Genomic DNA, 15,570 nt, shown 5'->3' on the forward strand with positions numbered 1-15,570 from the left:
AGGATGAAAAACTATGCAAAAGAAACTGCTTTTCCTAAATACTGTTTTTGTCCTAACACTCTTCTTCTCAAAAACAGTGGTCTCTCCTTACCATGGTCCCCATCCTATTCAACTATATCTTCTAGCATTACCCGAAACATACAACTCTTTCCAGATAGACTACACTCTGTATTACTGGCCCTTGAGCACAGCCAGAAAATGCAAGTGGAATGACATCAGGTACTAACTAGTCTGCCCAGGACGCTATAACAAAATACCATATACCGGGAAGCTTAAACAACAGAAATGTATCTCACAAAGGCCTTAAAGTCAAAGATCAATATGCCAGCTGATCTGGTTCCTGATAAGGGCTCCCTTCCTGGTTTATAGATGGCCACTTTTTCAGTGTCTCACATGGCCTTTCCTCTGAGTGTATGCTCAGAGAGAGAAAGATCTCTCTCTCTTCTTATAAGGCCACCAGTCCTGATGGATTAGGGCCCCACCCATCTTTATGACCTTAACTTTAATTACCTCCATAAAGACCCCATCTCCAAACACAGTTACACTGGGGGTTGAAACTTCAACATGAATTCAGCAGGGACACAGTCACTCCAAAATACACTGGGTTATTTCTAAGGTTAAACCTTAAGAGATTTTGCAGCTTCTGTTCTTACATTCTTGAAATACTTTCTCTATCATGTGAAAAAGCCCAGCCATTCCTATCAAAGGAAGAAAAGTCACAGGGAAACTAAGGCACCCATCCCCTACCAGACCCCCCAACAGCCAACAGCCAACACCAAATGTCAGATATGTGAATGAAGTCACACTGCGCCATCCAGTTTCAATCAAGCTAGCAGGGGCTTCCCTGGTGGCTCAGAGGTTAACGCGTCTGCCTCCAATGCGGGAGACCTGGGTTAGATCCCTGGGTCGGGAAGATCCCCTGGAAAAGGAAATGGTAACCCACTCCAGTATTCTTGCCTGGAGAATCCCATGGATGGAGAAGCCTGGTAGGCTACAGTCCACGGGGTCACAAAAAGTCGGACACGACTGAGCGACTGAACAGAACAGATCAGAAAACTACAACCACATGCGTGACCCTAGGTGAAACTAACAGAACTGCCAGGTAAGCTGAGTCAAAATTGTAAAATGGTGGAAAAAATAAATAATTATTGCTTTAAGTCACTAAATTTTGTTACAAAGCAGTAAATAGCTGATATGGCATACCTTCTTGTTCTGCTTTTTGACCTAGACCTCTGAACTCTGTATGATTTCCCTCGACCCCTTGAACGACTGCGACTTCGTTTTCTTCTAGAGCCATAAGAAGAGCTACTGCTTGATCGATGTCTGCGTCTGAAAAAGAACATGATCAAATCTTACTTGCCTTCAAAATGTTACCAGATACTATGTTATGAGAACTATACTGGTTTATAGACTTATCTACAAAGAATAGACAAAGGATAAAGACCCACGGGCTAGGTCTGGAAGAAAACAAAACAAAAATCTTTGGGTTGAGACTTAAACCTCATAAATATATAACTACAAAAAGAAAAATGTTTTACCCATAAAACTTCAAAGTACAAAACCATATGAAATCTAAAGAATGTCACTCTTGCTATTACATAAGTAAAAATTATGAAAATCACCTTCTATCATAAGAATGTGAGCGAGGCTGAAGATCTCTGGACCAAGATCTTGACTTTGACCTTGATCTCCTTCCACCTTTCTTTCGGCTGTACGTTCTACTATCTGAAGAACTACTGGAAGAAGATCGTCTACGGTGTTTCTTTTTTCTCTTGCTTCTGCTTTCTTCTTCAGTATCTGATGACCGGCGTCCCATTTCTACAGGTTTAAATTCAAAGAAAATTATTTCTAACATAATGGAACAATGGATGAAATTTAATACAGTAATTTTTTTGTATCTGTAAACACTTTAAATGTCTTAATAAAGTAAAATTTTAAATGTACCAATCTTAACAAGACATGAGAAACAGATCTAGCACAGTCTTCTAGCACTATCAGTTTACTATTTTCACAATTTATAAATAAAGTAAACTCGTCCTAAATTTTTTAAAACGTCTCCAAAAGTGTCAACCCTGAGGATGGTTCATTATAACAATTTTCTTATAGTTCAAGTTATATTTATCATTAATTATATGATAATTGGTTTAGGGATAAACTATCTAATCTTATATGCTCATATTCCCTAAAAATAAAAGATATTTTACTATATTTTAAAGTTAAACTTTTCTAACTGAAAATTCTAAAATTTTCATCTCTGTTCAAGCTATCAGAAATTTTTGATCTCTGTTCATTTCCAAGGCAAACCATTCAATATCACGGTAATCCAAGTCTATGCCCCGACCAGTAACACTGAAGAAGCCGAAGTTGAATGGTTCTATGAAGACCTACAAGACCTTCTAAAACTAATACCCAAAAAAGATGTCCTTTTCATTATAGGGGACTGGAATGCAAAAGTAGGAAGTCAAGAAACACCTGGAGTAACAGGCAAATTTGGCCTTGGAGTACAGAATGAAGCAGGGCAAATAATAGAGTTCTGCCAAGAGAACGCACTGGACATAGCAAACACCCTCTTCCAACAACACAAGAGAAGACTCTACACATGGACATCACCAGATGGTCAACAGTGAAATCAGACTGAGTATATTCTTTGCAGCCAAAGATGGAGAAGCTCTATAGAGTCAGCAAAGACTGAGCTGACTGTGGCTCAGATCATGAACTCCTTGTTACTAAATTCAGACTTAAATTGAAGAAAGTAGGAAAAACTACTAGACCATTTAGGTATGGCCTAAGTCAAATCCCTTATGACTATACAGTGGAAGTGACAAATAGACTTAAGGGATTAGATCTCTTAGATAGAGTGCCTGATGAACTATGGATGGAGGTTCGTGACATTGTACAGGAGACAGGAATCAAGACCATCCCCAAGAAAAAGAAATGCAAAAAAGCAAAATGGCTGTCTGAGAAGGCCTTACAAATAGCTGTGAAAAGAAGGGAAGTGAAAAGCAAAGGAGAAAAGGAAAGATATACCCATTTGAATGCAGAGTTCCAAAGAATAGCAAGGAGAGATAAGAAAGCCTTCCTCAGCGATCAATAGAAAGAAATAGAGGAAAACAACAGAATGGGAAAGACTAGAGATCTCTTCAAGAAAATTAGATACACCAAGGGAACATTTCACGCAAAGATGGGCTCGATAAAGGACAGAAATGGTATCGACCTAACAGAAGCAGAAGATATTAAGAAGAGGTGGCAACAATACACAGAAGAACTGTACAAAAAAGATCTTCACTACCAAGATAATCACGATGGTGTTATCACTCACCTAGAGCCAGACATCTTGGAATGTGAAGTCAAGTGGGCCTTAGAAAGCATCACTACAAACAACGCTAGAGGAGGTAATGGAATTCCAGTTGAGCTATTTCAAATCCTGAAAGATGACGCTGTGAAAGTGCTGCACTCAATATGCCAGCAAATTTGGAAAACTCTACAGTGGCCACAGGACTGGAAAAGGTCAGTTTTCATTCCAGTCCCACAGAAGGGCAACGCCAAAGAATGTTCAAACTACCACACAATTGCACTCATCTCACACGATAGTAAAGTAACGCTTAAAATTCTCCAAGCCAAATTCAACAGTATGCAAACTGTGAACTTCCAGATGTTCAACCTGGATTTAGAAAAGGCAGAGGAATCAGAGATCAAATTGTCAATATCCACTGGATCGTAGAAAAGGCAAGAGAGTTCCAGAAAAACATCTATTTCTGTTTCATTGACTATGCCAAAGACTTTGACTGTGTGGATCACAATAAACTACGGAAAATTCTGAAAGAGATGGGAATACCAGACCACCTGACCTGCCTCTTGAGAAACCTATATGCAGGTCAGGAAGCAACAGTTAGAACTGGACATGGAACAACAGACTGGTTCCAAGTAGGAAAGCAGTACATCAAGGCTGTATATTGTCACCCTGTTTATTTAACTTATATGCAGAGTACATCATGAGATGAAACCAACGCTGGGCTGGAGGAAGCTCAAGCTGGAATCAAAATTGCCGGGAGAAATCTCAATAACCTCAGATATGCAGATGACATCATCCTTATGGAAGAAAGTGAAGAAGAACTAAAGAGTCTCTTGATTAAAGTGAAAGAGGAGAGTGAAAATGTTGGCTTAAAGCTCAACATTCAGAAAACTAAGATCATGGCATCCGGTCCCATCACTTCATGGTAGATAGATGGGAAAACAGTGGCTGACTTTATTTTTCTGGGCTCCAAAATCACTGCAGATGGTGACTGCAGCCATGAAATTAAAAGACACTTACTCCTTGGAAGAAAAGTTATGACCAACCTTGACAGCATATTAAAAAGCAAAGACATTACTTTGTCAACAAAGGTCCGTCTAGTCAAGGCTATGGTTTTTCCAGTGGTCATGTATAGATGTGACAGTTGGACTATAAAGAAAGCTGAGCTCCGAAGAATTGATGCTTTTGAACTTTGGTGCTGGAGAAGACTCTTGAGATTCCCTGGGACTGCAAGGAGATCCAACCAGTCCATCCTAAAGGAGCTCAGTCCTGGGTGTTCATTGGAAGGACTGATGTTGAAGCTGAAACTCCAATACTTTGGCCACCTGATGTGAAGAGCGGACTCACTGGAAAAGACCCTGATGCTGGGAAAGATTGAGAGCAGGAGGAGAAGGGGATGACAGAGGATGAGATCGTTGGATGGCATGACCAACTTGATGGACATGGGTTTAGTTGGACTCTGGGAGTTGGTGATGGACAGGGAGGCCTGGCATGCTGGGGTTCATGGGGTCACAAAGAGTCAGACACGACTGAGCGACTGAACTAAACTGAACTGAACATTATAAAATTTTAAATGGATAAGACCTCATTAATCATCAACAAAGTACAAACTGAAACAATACACCATTATCATGTAACTCATAAAATATGAGAAAGGAAATGTTAACTAATGTACCAAAGTTGATGAAGTATTGTTAACTAAAATATCAAAAATGAAATCTGACTGTTCACATTGCTAGTACCTATAAAAGTGGTGATAAAATCCTTTCAGAAAGCAATTAAGCAGTTTAAAGAAAGAGTCTTAAAAATGTTGATGCTTCTTTGACAAAGCAATCTTATTTCTAGGCATATATCTGCAAAGTTTTCCTTAAAAGATATATTCATGAAGATATTCATTGTAGCATTATCTAAAACTGTATGGACAGAGGGCTTCTTTGGTGGCTTAATGGTAATGAATCCACCTAGCAATGCAAGAGACATGGGTTTGACTCCGGATTCAAGAAGATCACACATGCCCCAGAGCAACTAAGCCCATGCCCCACAACTCCTGAGTCTGTGCTCTAGAACCCGGGAGCCACAGCTACTGAGCCCATAAGCGACAGCTACTGAAGACTGAGCGTACTAGAGTCTGTGCTCTGAAACAAGAGAAGTCACTGCAATAAGAAGACCATGTACTGCAAGAAGAGAAAAGCTTCTGCAGAAACAAAGATCCACCACAGCCAAAAATAAAAACAATAAACAAATAAAATTAAAACTGCATGTAGAGAGACTACAATGTAAGAAAATATATGCATATAAGTAAGAGCAAAAATGAAGACAATTGATAAATATTTAAGTAAGGAAATTGGGTAATTTTTTTCTCTTTTTAAACTATATTCTATATGGCTATGGTATATTTGCATATTTACTATACAACAGAAAAAACATATAGAATATAAGGTTTTTATATTTAGACAATAACTGTTAGAAGCCTACTTGTCTTACTTTAAAGTTAGATTCTCATATGGAATCTTATTTTTTTACTAAAATAGATATTAGCTATCTTTGGATATCATATAAAAGCAAGATCCATCTTTCCTAATAGGTAGGATAAATAGTTAATGAATCAGATAAACAAAAATCTCACACTTCATTTTAATATTTATTTAAATTAAGTTAAATATCATTTCTCTAAAAAAAGCAATACATTAAATTACAGCTTTGTTTTCAGAACCAAGTGAGCCATCCCTTCCTCGACTCTAATGCAATTCTAGTTGAAAGTCACTGCTATAACTCAATTCAAAACTTAAAGCTATTTACCTGGAGCCAGAATTAGACTTTAAATATAGTTCTGAACCTCAAAGTTGTTCACATTTCTAACATTTCACAGTTCAACTAAATACTGGAAAAACTTGGTTTTGAAAAGCTCAGTAAATCACAAGCATATCTAAGCCAGTTTCCTTACTGAAAACAAAACTGCACTGCATGTAAGATCACCATAATTTTCTCCAGCTCTCAAAATACTACAATTACGAAATCTTACATATACATACAGTATATATGTACATACATACATATCTAAATGTGTGTATATAATAAACTAAAGACCCTCTTGATGAGGGTAAAAGAGGGGAGTGAAAAAAGTGGCTTAAAGCTCAACATTCAAAAAACAAAGACCATGGCATCCAGTCCCATCACTTCATGGCAAACAGATGGGGAAAAAGTGCAAACAGTGACAGGTTTTTTTCTTGGGTTCCAAAATCACTGCAGACAGTGACTGTACCCATGAAATTAAAAGATGTTTGCTCCTTGGAAGAAAAGCTATGACAATCCTAGATAGCTTATTACAAAGCAGAGACATCACTTTGCCACCAAAGGTCCACACAGTGAAAGCTATGGTTTTTCCCATACTCATGTACAGATGTGAGAGCTGGACCATAAAGAAGCCTAAGCGCCAGTGCCGAAGAATCAATGCTTTTGAAACATGGGGCTGCAGAAGTTCTTGAGAGTCCCTTGAACTGCAAGGAGATCAAACCAGTCAATCCTAAAGGAAATCAACCCTGAATATTCACTGAAAAGAACGATGCTGAAGCTGAAACTCCAATACTTTGGCCACCTGATACAAAGAGCCAACTCACTGGAAAAGACCCTGATGCTGGGAAAGACTGAGGGCAAGCGGAGAAGGAGATAACAGGATGAGACAGCTGGCTGGCATCACTGACTCAATGGACATGAGTTTGAGCAAACTCCAAGAGACAGTGAAGTCAGGGAAGCCTGGCATACTGTAGTTTATGGGGTCGCAAAGAGTCAGACACGACTTAGTGACTAAAAACAACTATAACATGTATTTACATATTTATATCCATATAGCCATCATATATCATATATAACCACATATCTCTGTATATGTATACATGTATGTATGTCTATTTTCATTAAGGAATTTGTATATAATTGATAATATTGATCACTAAACATTCTAATTTTCTTTTTATTTCTTTCTTGTTTCAACCTTTAAATAGTTAAGAATTTTCTCTACTTGCAAATAACCAAATTAAGATGGGTTTTTATTTATTACCTGGTTTAAAAAAATACTAACATTATAGCAAAGGACAAAAAAGTATAAAGAGGATAAAGAAGACCAGAGGAGAAAACTACAGGAACAGTAGACAAGATATGTCAACAAATTTTTAGCAAATAAAAAACAGATGCAGGATTTAGAACTAAGAATGCTGAACATCAAGCAACTGCAGAGATTTCCAATTGAAGAAAAGCCAATTCACGTAGCAAAAATCAGAAAGGATCAGGAATTTGAGACACCAGATACCATAGCAGGCACAATTGAGGCACAGAACTAAAAAACAAAGGAATTGGTTGAAATTCTGTAAAAGAAATAATTGCTCAGGTTCCCTATGCCATCCAACCAGATAGGGGACTGCTATTCCCCATTCCCAGAAGGAAAGGTGGTTTATTTTAGAAAAATGATGAAACAGTGAAGCACCAGGTCCAGGGGTACAGGAAAAGAGGGCAGAGAAATGCTCAACTAAAAGTTAAAGGGATTAAGTGAAAGACAACAATCTAACAGTAAATACTGTCACCCTGTTTGTACTCGGCTCCAAGAATTCAGAGTATTCTTTTCTCCAAAAACTAAACAGTACCTAGAAGAAGCTATATTAAAACCAAGTCCACCAGTTAACAGGCCCAAACCTTAAATAAAGTAAACTTTTTTTTTTAATACTTCTTTTTGCTTTGGCCATGCCACACGGCTTGTGGGATCTTAGTTCCCTGACCAGACACCGAACCCGGGTCCTCAGCAGTAAAAGTATGGAGCCTTAACCACTGAAATTCCCCACAGTAAACTTTTTTCTACAAATATTTCTTCTGGTAACTTTTTAGTAATTATACAACAAAAGAAAATAAATCACGTGATGAAACTCTTCATCATAAGAGATACAAGCCAAGCAGAAAAGCAACTCATAGTAAGCCAGGAACATACAAGAAAACTTAAAAAAAAAATCCACTATCCTCAGAAATATATGAGAAGATAATCCAAACAAGAATAGGAGTAACAGCCATAGAATAGGAGAGAAATCTTGAAATTTAAACAAACAATAAGTTGTAAGTAACACAATAGGGTCAGAGGATACTATCAAAGGGCTCATGAAAAGTAGAAAGAAAAAGATTAAAAAAATAGGAGGTAAAGAGGATCAATCCAGGTAGTCCAATATCCAATTGATATATATTCCAGAAAGAAACAGAGCATAGAAAACGGAAAAAGAAAACTATCCAAAGAATAATTTTGAAAATTTACAGAATTGAAAGACATGAATTGCCCTAAATCTCTGGGACAATGAATTTGAAAAGACCTATACCTGACATACCTCATAAAACTTCAGAAACGAGGAATACAAAGAAGAACCTAGAAACTTCTAAAGGTAAAAAATGGTAAAAGGCACAGGGCTTCTCAGCAGCAACACAGCAAACAATGGAGACTTGCCTTCAGAATTCTAAGCGAAAATCATTTTCAAACTAGAATGTATATTCAGCTGAATCACAGATCTAATATGAGATCAGAATAAAGACATTTTCAGATATGCAAGAGCTCCAATTATACCTCAGCTCATCCTTTTTTAGGAAGGTATTGAAGGATGTGCTCCAACAGAAAGACAGTGAATAAAGATGACCCAGATTCAGAAATAACACTTGAGATAGGTTAAAAAGTCCCAGAGTGAGAGCATGCCAAGGTATAAAGAATTCATCAATGAACAAGAGAGAAAATTCCTTGCCCTCAAGGAGTTTACATTCTAGTTTAATAGTAGTTCCCAATGGGTTCTGTAGACCCCGGGGTATTCCTAAGACCTGAAGGGATCCAACCAGCCAAAACTAATTTTATTACAACGCTAAAACTTGATTTACCTTTTTTATTGTGTTGACTTTTGTACTGATGATACAGAAGCACTGGTAGGCAAAATTGATGGTGCTTTAACAGGAATCAAGGTAATGGGACCAAACCGTACTAACAGTCATTGAATTCTTCACTGCAATATACAGTTGTTGCTGTTGTTTTTTTAAAGAAAGGCAGTTTCACTTAGGTATGTCCTTGATAAAGCAGTAAAATCTCATTAATTCTATAAATTTCAACTCTTGAGAACACCTCTTAATATTCTGTGTGATGAAACAGGAAACACAGAAACTGAAGAACAGTGGGTTATCTTGAGGAAACATTTGTGCAGCTGAATAACAAGTTGAACTAGCTGCTTTTATTGTGAAACACTATTTAAAAGAACTGACTGTGATTATTCAGACTTGGGTATTTGACATTTTCTCAAAAATTAATTAAAGGAGTCTATCCTTTAAGGAAACTGTCAATTTGCCGCGAGTGATTAATCTGAGCTCTCAATTAACGAATATATATGGAATCCAGAAAAATGTTACTGATGAACCTATTTGTAGGGAAGGAATGGAGAGGCAGATGTAGAGAACGAACTTGTGGATACAGCAGAGGAAGGAAAGGATAAGACAGACTGAGAAAGTGGTCTCACATTTATACACCATCATGTGTAAAATAGCTAGTGGTTAAGTTCCTATATAACAGGGAGCCCAGTCTGGCACTCGGTGATGACCTAGAGGGGTGGGATAGAGTAGGCAGGGAGGCAATATATATGACTGATAATGCATTGTTGTATGGCAGAAACCAACACAACATTGTAAAGCAATTTGCCTCCAATTAAAAAATAGATTAAAAATAAAATATAATACTAACACAAAAAAATTTGAGCTCTCAAGCAAAAATCAAAATGTTGGATAACTTGTATTTGTCACCATGAGACTGACAGCTTCTCAGCACTTAAAAGATTTCTTTGATGAAGTCAATGGTGATATTAACAAATTGGAATTTTTAAATTATATAATGAAAAGTTTGTCTATATTCAGAAGCTACGCATAACTCACTGAACCAGTATTTTCCAATAAGCCAATGTACGATGTCACAGACTCATGAGTAAAATATCCATTCACAGTAAGAGACAAACCAATAGATTTTAATGCAACAGAGCATGAAAAAGTCATTGACATCGTTTCAAATACCACATTGCAACAAATGTTTAAGAAACTACTACCTGTCAAGTTATGGTACAGTATTAAGGAAGTAATTATCTGAAAAGGCTATTAAAATACTATTTTTTCCAACAGCGTATCTGTGTGAAATCCAGATTTTCTTCATATACTTCATTCAAAAAGTCATCAGAATAGACTGAATGTGAAAGCAGATAACAAGAATCCAGTTGTCTTCTATTAAGCCAGACAGTAGAGATTTGCAAAAAGGAAAAATAATCCCACTTTTTTCACTTTTGTTTTGGAAAATATAGCTATCTTTCACATCAAATATGTTATTTATGTTAACAAGTAATGGGTTTATTACCGTTATTTTTATGTGGACTAATTAATAAATACTTCAAATTTTTGTTCTAATTATTAGAAAGGCAATATTTCTAGATATAGCCCATGTAGATAAAAGTCTGTGGGGTTCTCTACAATTTTTAAGCATGTAAAGGGATCTTAAATCTAAAAAGTATGAGATCTACTACTCTAAGTCACCTACATTAATTTTTATTCTACATTTTTGTCCAGCTTAAGTACCTACATAAGGCATAAAGACGTAGGAAAAAAAGAAAAGGACATACATCTAATTATGTATCTTGCTGATATCTTGCTGATGACCAAAAAAAAGAGACTGAGAGGTGGGTATACATTTTTTCTATTCTTTAATCTCAAATAACGTAATTCATCCACATTAGAAGAATGATTACATTTAACTCAGAAAAGTTAATGGAAGATATACAATCCTTCCTTAGAGTAACCAAATGAAAAAATGATTTAAAAATCACTGTCATAAATTTATAAATACTTTTTCTGGTGATGCATTTACATTTCAAAAATATCACACTGAAGTATAATTAATCTCAATAAGAGAAACAAAAAGTCATTACATTTCTTTATTATAAATAAACTCAAATACTTATTCAGAAAAGGAACTGAACACTAAGAACAAATCAAAGGTAGGTCCAAAAACTGTCTTCTCATCAATGACAGTAGTGAATTCTTACTCACTACCCTAGATATATACTTACCACTGGATTTCCATAATGTCACTAGCGTGTAATTTGTTCATTCAAGTCATAGTGGTTGATTTATATTATAGCACACATTTCCAATAAGGAAGAACTGTTTTTATTTAACTCTACTGGTAAGTATAACACATGGCAAGATGCATTAATAGCTCTTTCCAGTAAGAGCAAAGATAAATTGAGCATAGATTTTTAGAAGTCCCAGAACCTAACAATTTTTCAATCCATCTGTAAGCAGAAAAGGCAAATAGGGAGAGAAGGCTCTCAGTTTTCTGTTCTCACTTGTCTCTATTACTTCCTGGTTACAGTTTCATGGTCACAAACCATATCCAACTAACTCCCATTACAGAACTGAAACTATGACAATAATGACTACAGTAGGACATCAATTTACAAAAACATCATATTGTAAAGTTCAGGTGATTGACAAGATGTAGAAGCCAAAATGCGACTTTCAAAAGAGAGCTTAAAGGCATACACAAGTAGTTCCTTTGTCTGGTAATCGATAAGGTAAAGTAAGCAGTTACCTTTTTCAGAAAGCAGGCAGTTAGAGAGAACAAATATTCCTAAAGGACATGACATTTTATAATTATTTCACCACTACTCATTCATTAGTTTATCAAACTATAATCTTTTTGATCTTGGACACATGACCAAATAAGGGCAAGGGGGAGGAATAGTCATTTCAATGGGAAATCCACCTCAAAGATATAAAGTAAAAATGGGGTTAACATCATTTAGCATAGGAAGAAATCCACAAACAAGTACAGAATCACCCAAGGCAATAAAAGAACTAAGGTAAAATTCTAGCTTAATGAGAAAAATAAAGCAAAACTCAAGAGGTACAGAATTGTTCAAACATTCCTCCCAGCACAACTAAAAATTTGCAGACTAGCATCTTTTTTTTTCATTAAAGCATTATCAGTCATAGGAATTTCTTCCCAATGGTTTGAAAATAAAAGTGGAAGATACACCAATACATCTAATATAACAATCTTATTAGAGAAGTTTTCCAACTCATAATACAACTGTTTGCTTAGTCAAGCTGGAAAACCAGCCAAGCTGGTAGGTGCCAGCTGCCTTTATTTCAGTTTCAAACATTTTTAGCCCTTTTACTGAAGAACATATAGTAATAAAGTGCTACCACTTAGCAGGAAATCTTTGTCTGCAAAGAAAGTGAATATTTATAGACTCTAGAGCTAAAGGGGCTCTCAAAGGATACCCAGTTTCCCCAGGAGGTTGCACCTGTCATATCTGCTATAATCCTTAAACCTGAAAACCACATATCTCTTTCACTTAGAGCTTTTATGGCTAAGTCCAAAGACGACAACTGAAAACTTTTTTGTGACCAACACCAAACACTTTTATTTAACTGCCTGGTACCTAGTCAGTTGAAACACAAGTAAGTTACTGCCAATTCTGGGGGGGGAAATTGGCCTCCACTGTGCATTTAAAGATATATAACCTCTGAAAGAAAAATTAAGGTTGACCTAAAAACAAGAGCAGGCAACATGTACACTAGTGCATAACCTCTCATAGACCATAGGTACCCTTGTGCTCTTGGTCTATGACCACAAGTCCTGAAATCAAGGAAAAAGATGAGAGTTAAAGGCGAATAAACATAACAAATATATTTATTTGTTAAGGAAGGAAGTCTGTGTCACCCTGCACCACCTCTCTTCCCAGCATGCGAGTGAGAACCAGGAAGGATACCAGGTGGGGTAGGGGTGGAGGTGTGGATTCTGGTGAGGGAGGGTAAGCTGGAAGAGCAGGCAAATTTAAAGTAGATGTACCAGAGGGGATGGGACAGAGTACACCACGTTGCAGCCTCCTCCTCGCTCCACCCTACCTAAAACAGGTAACCAAACTCCAGTCACATCTTACAAGACAAACCCAGAAACCCAAAGGCAGGCTATCAAAGATCAGAGACTGGCGGTGGGGGCGGGAGAGAGAGAGGTTTTGAGGAGGGAAAGGGTAAAAGAGTCGGCTCACTCTCCCTAACCACCTCTAGACTCAAGGCCTAGCCTGAGGCCTGCGAGCGCGTACAGCCCTATAATCGCCACCACCCTGAGGCCCCAGCTTGGCCCTCAAAAGGTCAGAAGCCGCCAGGTGCCCAGCGCATGCGCACTGCCCCACCCAGCACGCCGCCGGACCGCCAACCTCCTACCCCCAGCCCCCTCCCGCAGCCGCCGCCGCTGCCTCCAGTACACAGGCAGCGCCAGGCCCGCGCCGCCTCACGCCAGAGTAGGGCCTCGGAACCCCTCAGCTGCGGGCGCTGCCTCTCGGGTCCCGGACGCGGGCATCACCTGGATTCCGGCCTTCGGGCTTACACCTCCAGTAGACTTGCAAGCGCCGCAGACCTAGAAATGTTTCTTCAAATCTGGGCGCCGCCGGCGTTCACCGAACTTGCTTCAGTTTAAGCTCACCGCCTTCCTGGTTCCACCACCAGGCAGCGTCAGCCGAATTTTCGAGTGCATCGATAGAAGCTGCCAGGCGTTAGGAGAGCCGAAGGAGTAGATTGTCACGCCGCCAATTTTTTGTTTGGTGTTGGTTTTGCGTGCTTGATTATTTGATTTTCTTGTTACCAAAAAGCAATTAAGGTGGGGACTGAAAAGTTTTATTGCCTTAGTAATCGTCGTTATCGCCACAGATAATCAGTAAACAAATCCGCATCATAGAAAGTTATGTTTAAGACACCCACACGTAGCAAAATCGATTATCTCATGCTGGGAGAGGAGGAAACTGGCCCAACAATAATAAATCAAGGGAGTGTGTCTGTATAGCGTCAGAGTCGTTTGTGATTAAATTGTAATGATTTATTTGAAAAACTGCATTAAAAATCGGTGCTTCTTCTGCGCTAAAGGTGAAGGCACAGGCTGGGGACAAATTTTTTTCTCCCATTACAGTAACTGGTTGGTTGAGGAATGGGAGAAAACTGCCAGAGGCAGGGGCAGGAGGTTTCTTCTGGAAAATAAATGTGTAGGGTTTTTTTTTGTGATTTAAACCAATACAAATGAAAGCAAGTCAGTATTTTCTGTAACTTAACAGAAGTCTGTAACACGACTTTATCTGTTCTTGCATGAACATCATTTTGCCTTATTTAATGTGAAGAAGCGTCGATAAGGAGGTGAACTGTTGGCCCTGGTCTGAGTGAACCGAGAGAACCAATAAGTGCCGTGTACCCAAGCTACAGTTTTGCACAGACATTTGAAATGGAGAAAATCATCTCCACAACTCTGTTTTTCATAAATGACTGTACCTTAGCTAACCTGTTTTGAGGGACCATTTTAAAGCTTAACTACAACACTGCATGTTTATTTTAAATAATTCAAGAGCTGGGATGGAGGGTAAAGAAATGAACTTTTGGGGCCCTGAATTTTATTGGAAGCTGTTCATCTGTCTGCAGGTGGTCACTGAACTTTACTCTCAATTGTTTGTTTTTACCAAAACTGCATTTTGAACTGTCTTGAGAAAATATTTGCTGTTTAAAGAAACAACATCATTATAACTTGGTGAGCATTTATTAGTATATGATTTCAAAACCTTGGTTGTTGTTTTTTTTAACTAAATTTCCCTTAGGGCAGTAGAAATCCATAGTTGGACATCGCAGATCTCTCATACATAGCTCCATCTCATATGAACACCACTATTGGTAAATATGCTAAGAGAAAAATCTATGGGAAAACCTGTTTGGTGTGAATTATTCAACTATTGTATCCAAGTATTCCCTGATTAACTTTAAAGTGTTCATCTTTCCCTCAAGCTCAGTAGGTGGAATTTGAGTTGCGGACTTGAGTCATGTGCTTGAAAGGGCAAAAAAGTAGTTGGTGAGCCTCCTGATCCCTTACCAGACTTTTAATCATGGCTGTTTGGGAGCTGTTTGTGAATACACATTTAACATCTCAGTTTGAGAACTATTTGGGCACCACATCCATTAGCTGACCCCATGACTTGTCATTCTGTTAAATAACCTTAAAAGTGGATTTTCTTGAAGGATTAAAATTTTATGGTTAGTCCCCTCTAATAATATCAGAAGTAAAGTGGTCACAAATAGTAACCCAAGACTAACTGCAAAATCATATTTCTAAATTCATATAACTTTAGAGAGTATTTGAATCTCTTTTGTAGTGTAATAAAAGAAAGCACTCCTGTAATTTATTGATACCTAAAAAC

General features: G+C 37.8%; 1 protein-coding gene across 2 annotated transcripts in view; it reads right to left on the minus strand.

Moving 5' to 3' along the window:
* RSRC1 (arginine and serine rich coiled-coil 1) overlaps positions 1-13,862 on the minus strand; it is a 452,228-nt gene extending 438,366 nt beyond the window's left edge. For both annotated transcript variants that reach the window (XM_055410889.2, XM_055410879.2), the window contains exons 1-3: positions 13,704-13,862; positions 1,623-1,818; positions 1,204-1,329 (exon numbers count right to left, since the gene is read on the minus strand). In XM_055410889.2, coding sequence (XP_055266864.1) covers positions 1,204-1,329; positions 1,623-1,816 — 320 coding nt within the window. In that variant the 5' untranslated portion in view covers positions 1,817-1,818; positions 13,704-13,862. The remainder of the gene's footprint in view (positions 1-1,203; positions 1,330-1,622; positions 1,819-13,703) is intronic.
* Positions 13,863-15,570: the final 1,708 nt, after the last annotated feature.

This window comes from Moschus berezovskii, chromosome 1, assembly GCF_049115385.1.
Source record: "Moschus berezovskii isolate FMDL1 chromosome 1, NW_MosBer_1.0, whole genome shotgun sequence".
Classification (NCBI taxonomy): domain Eukaryota; kingdom Metazoa; phylum Chordata; class Mammalia; order Artiodactyla; family Moschidae; genus Moschus; species Moschus berezovskii.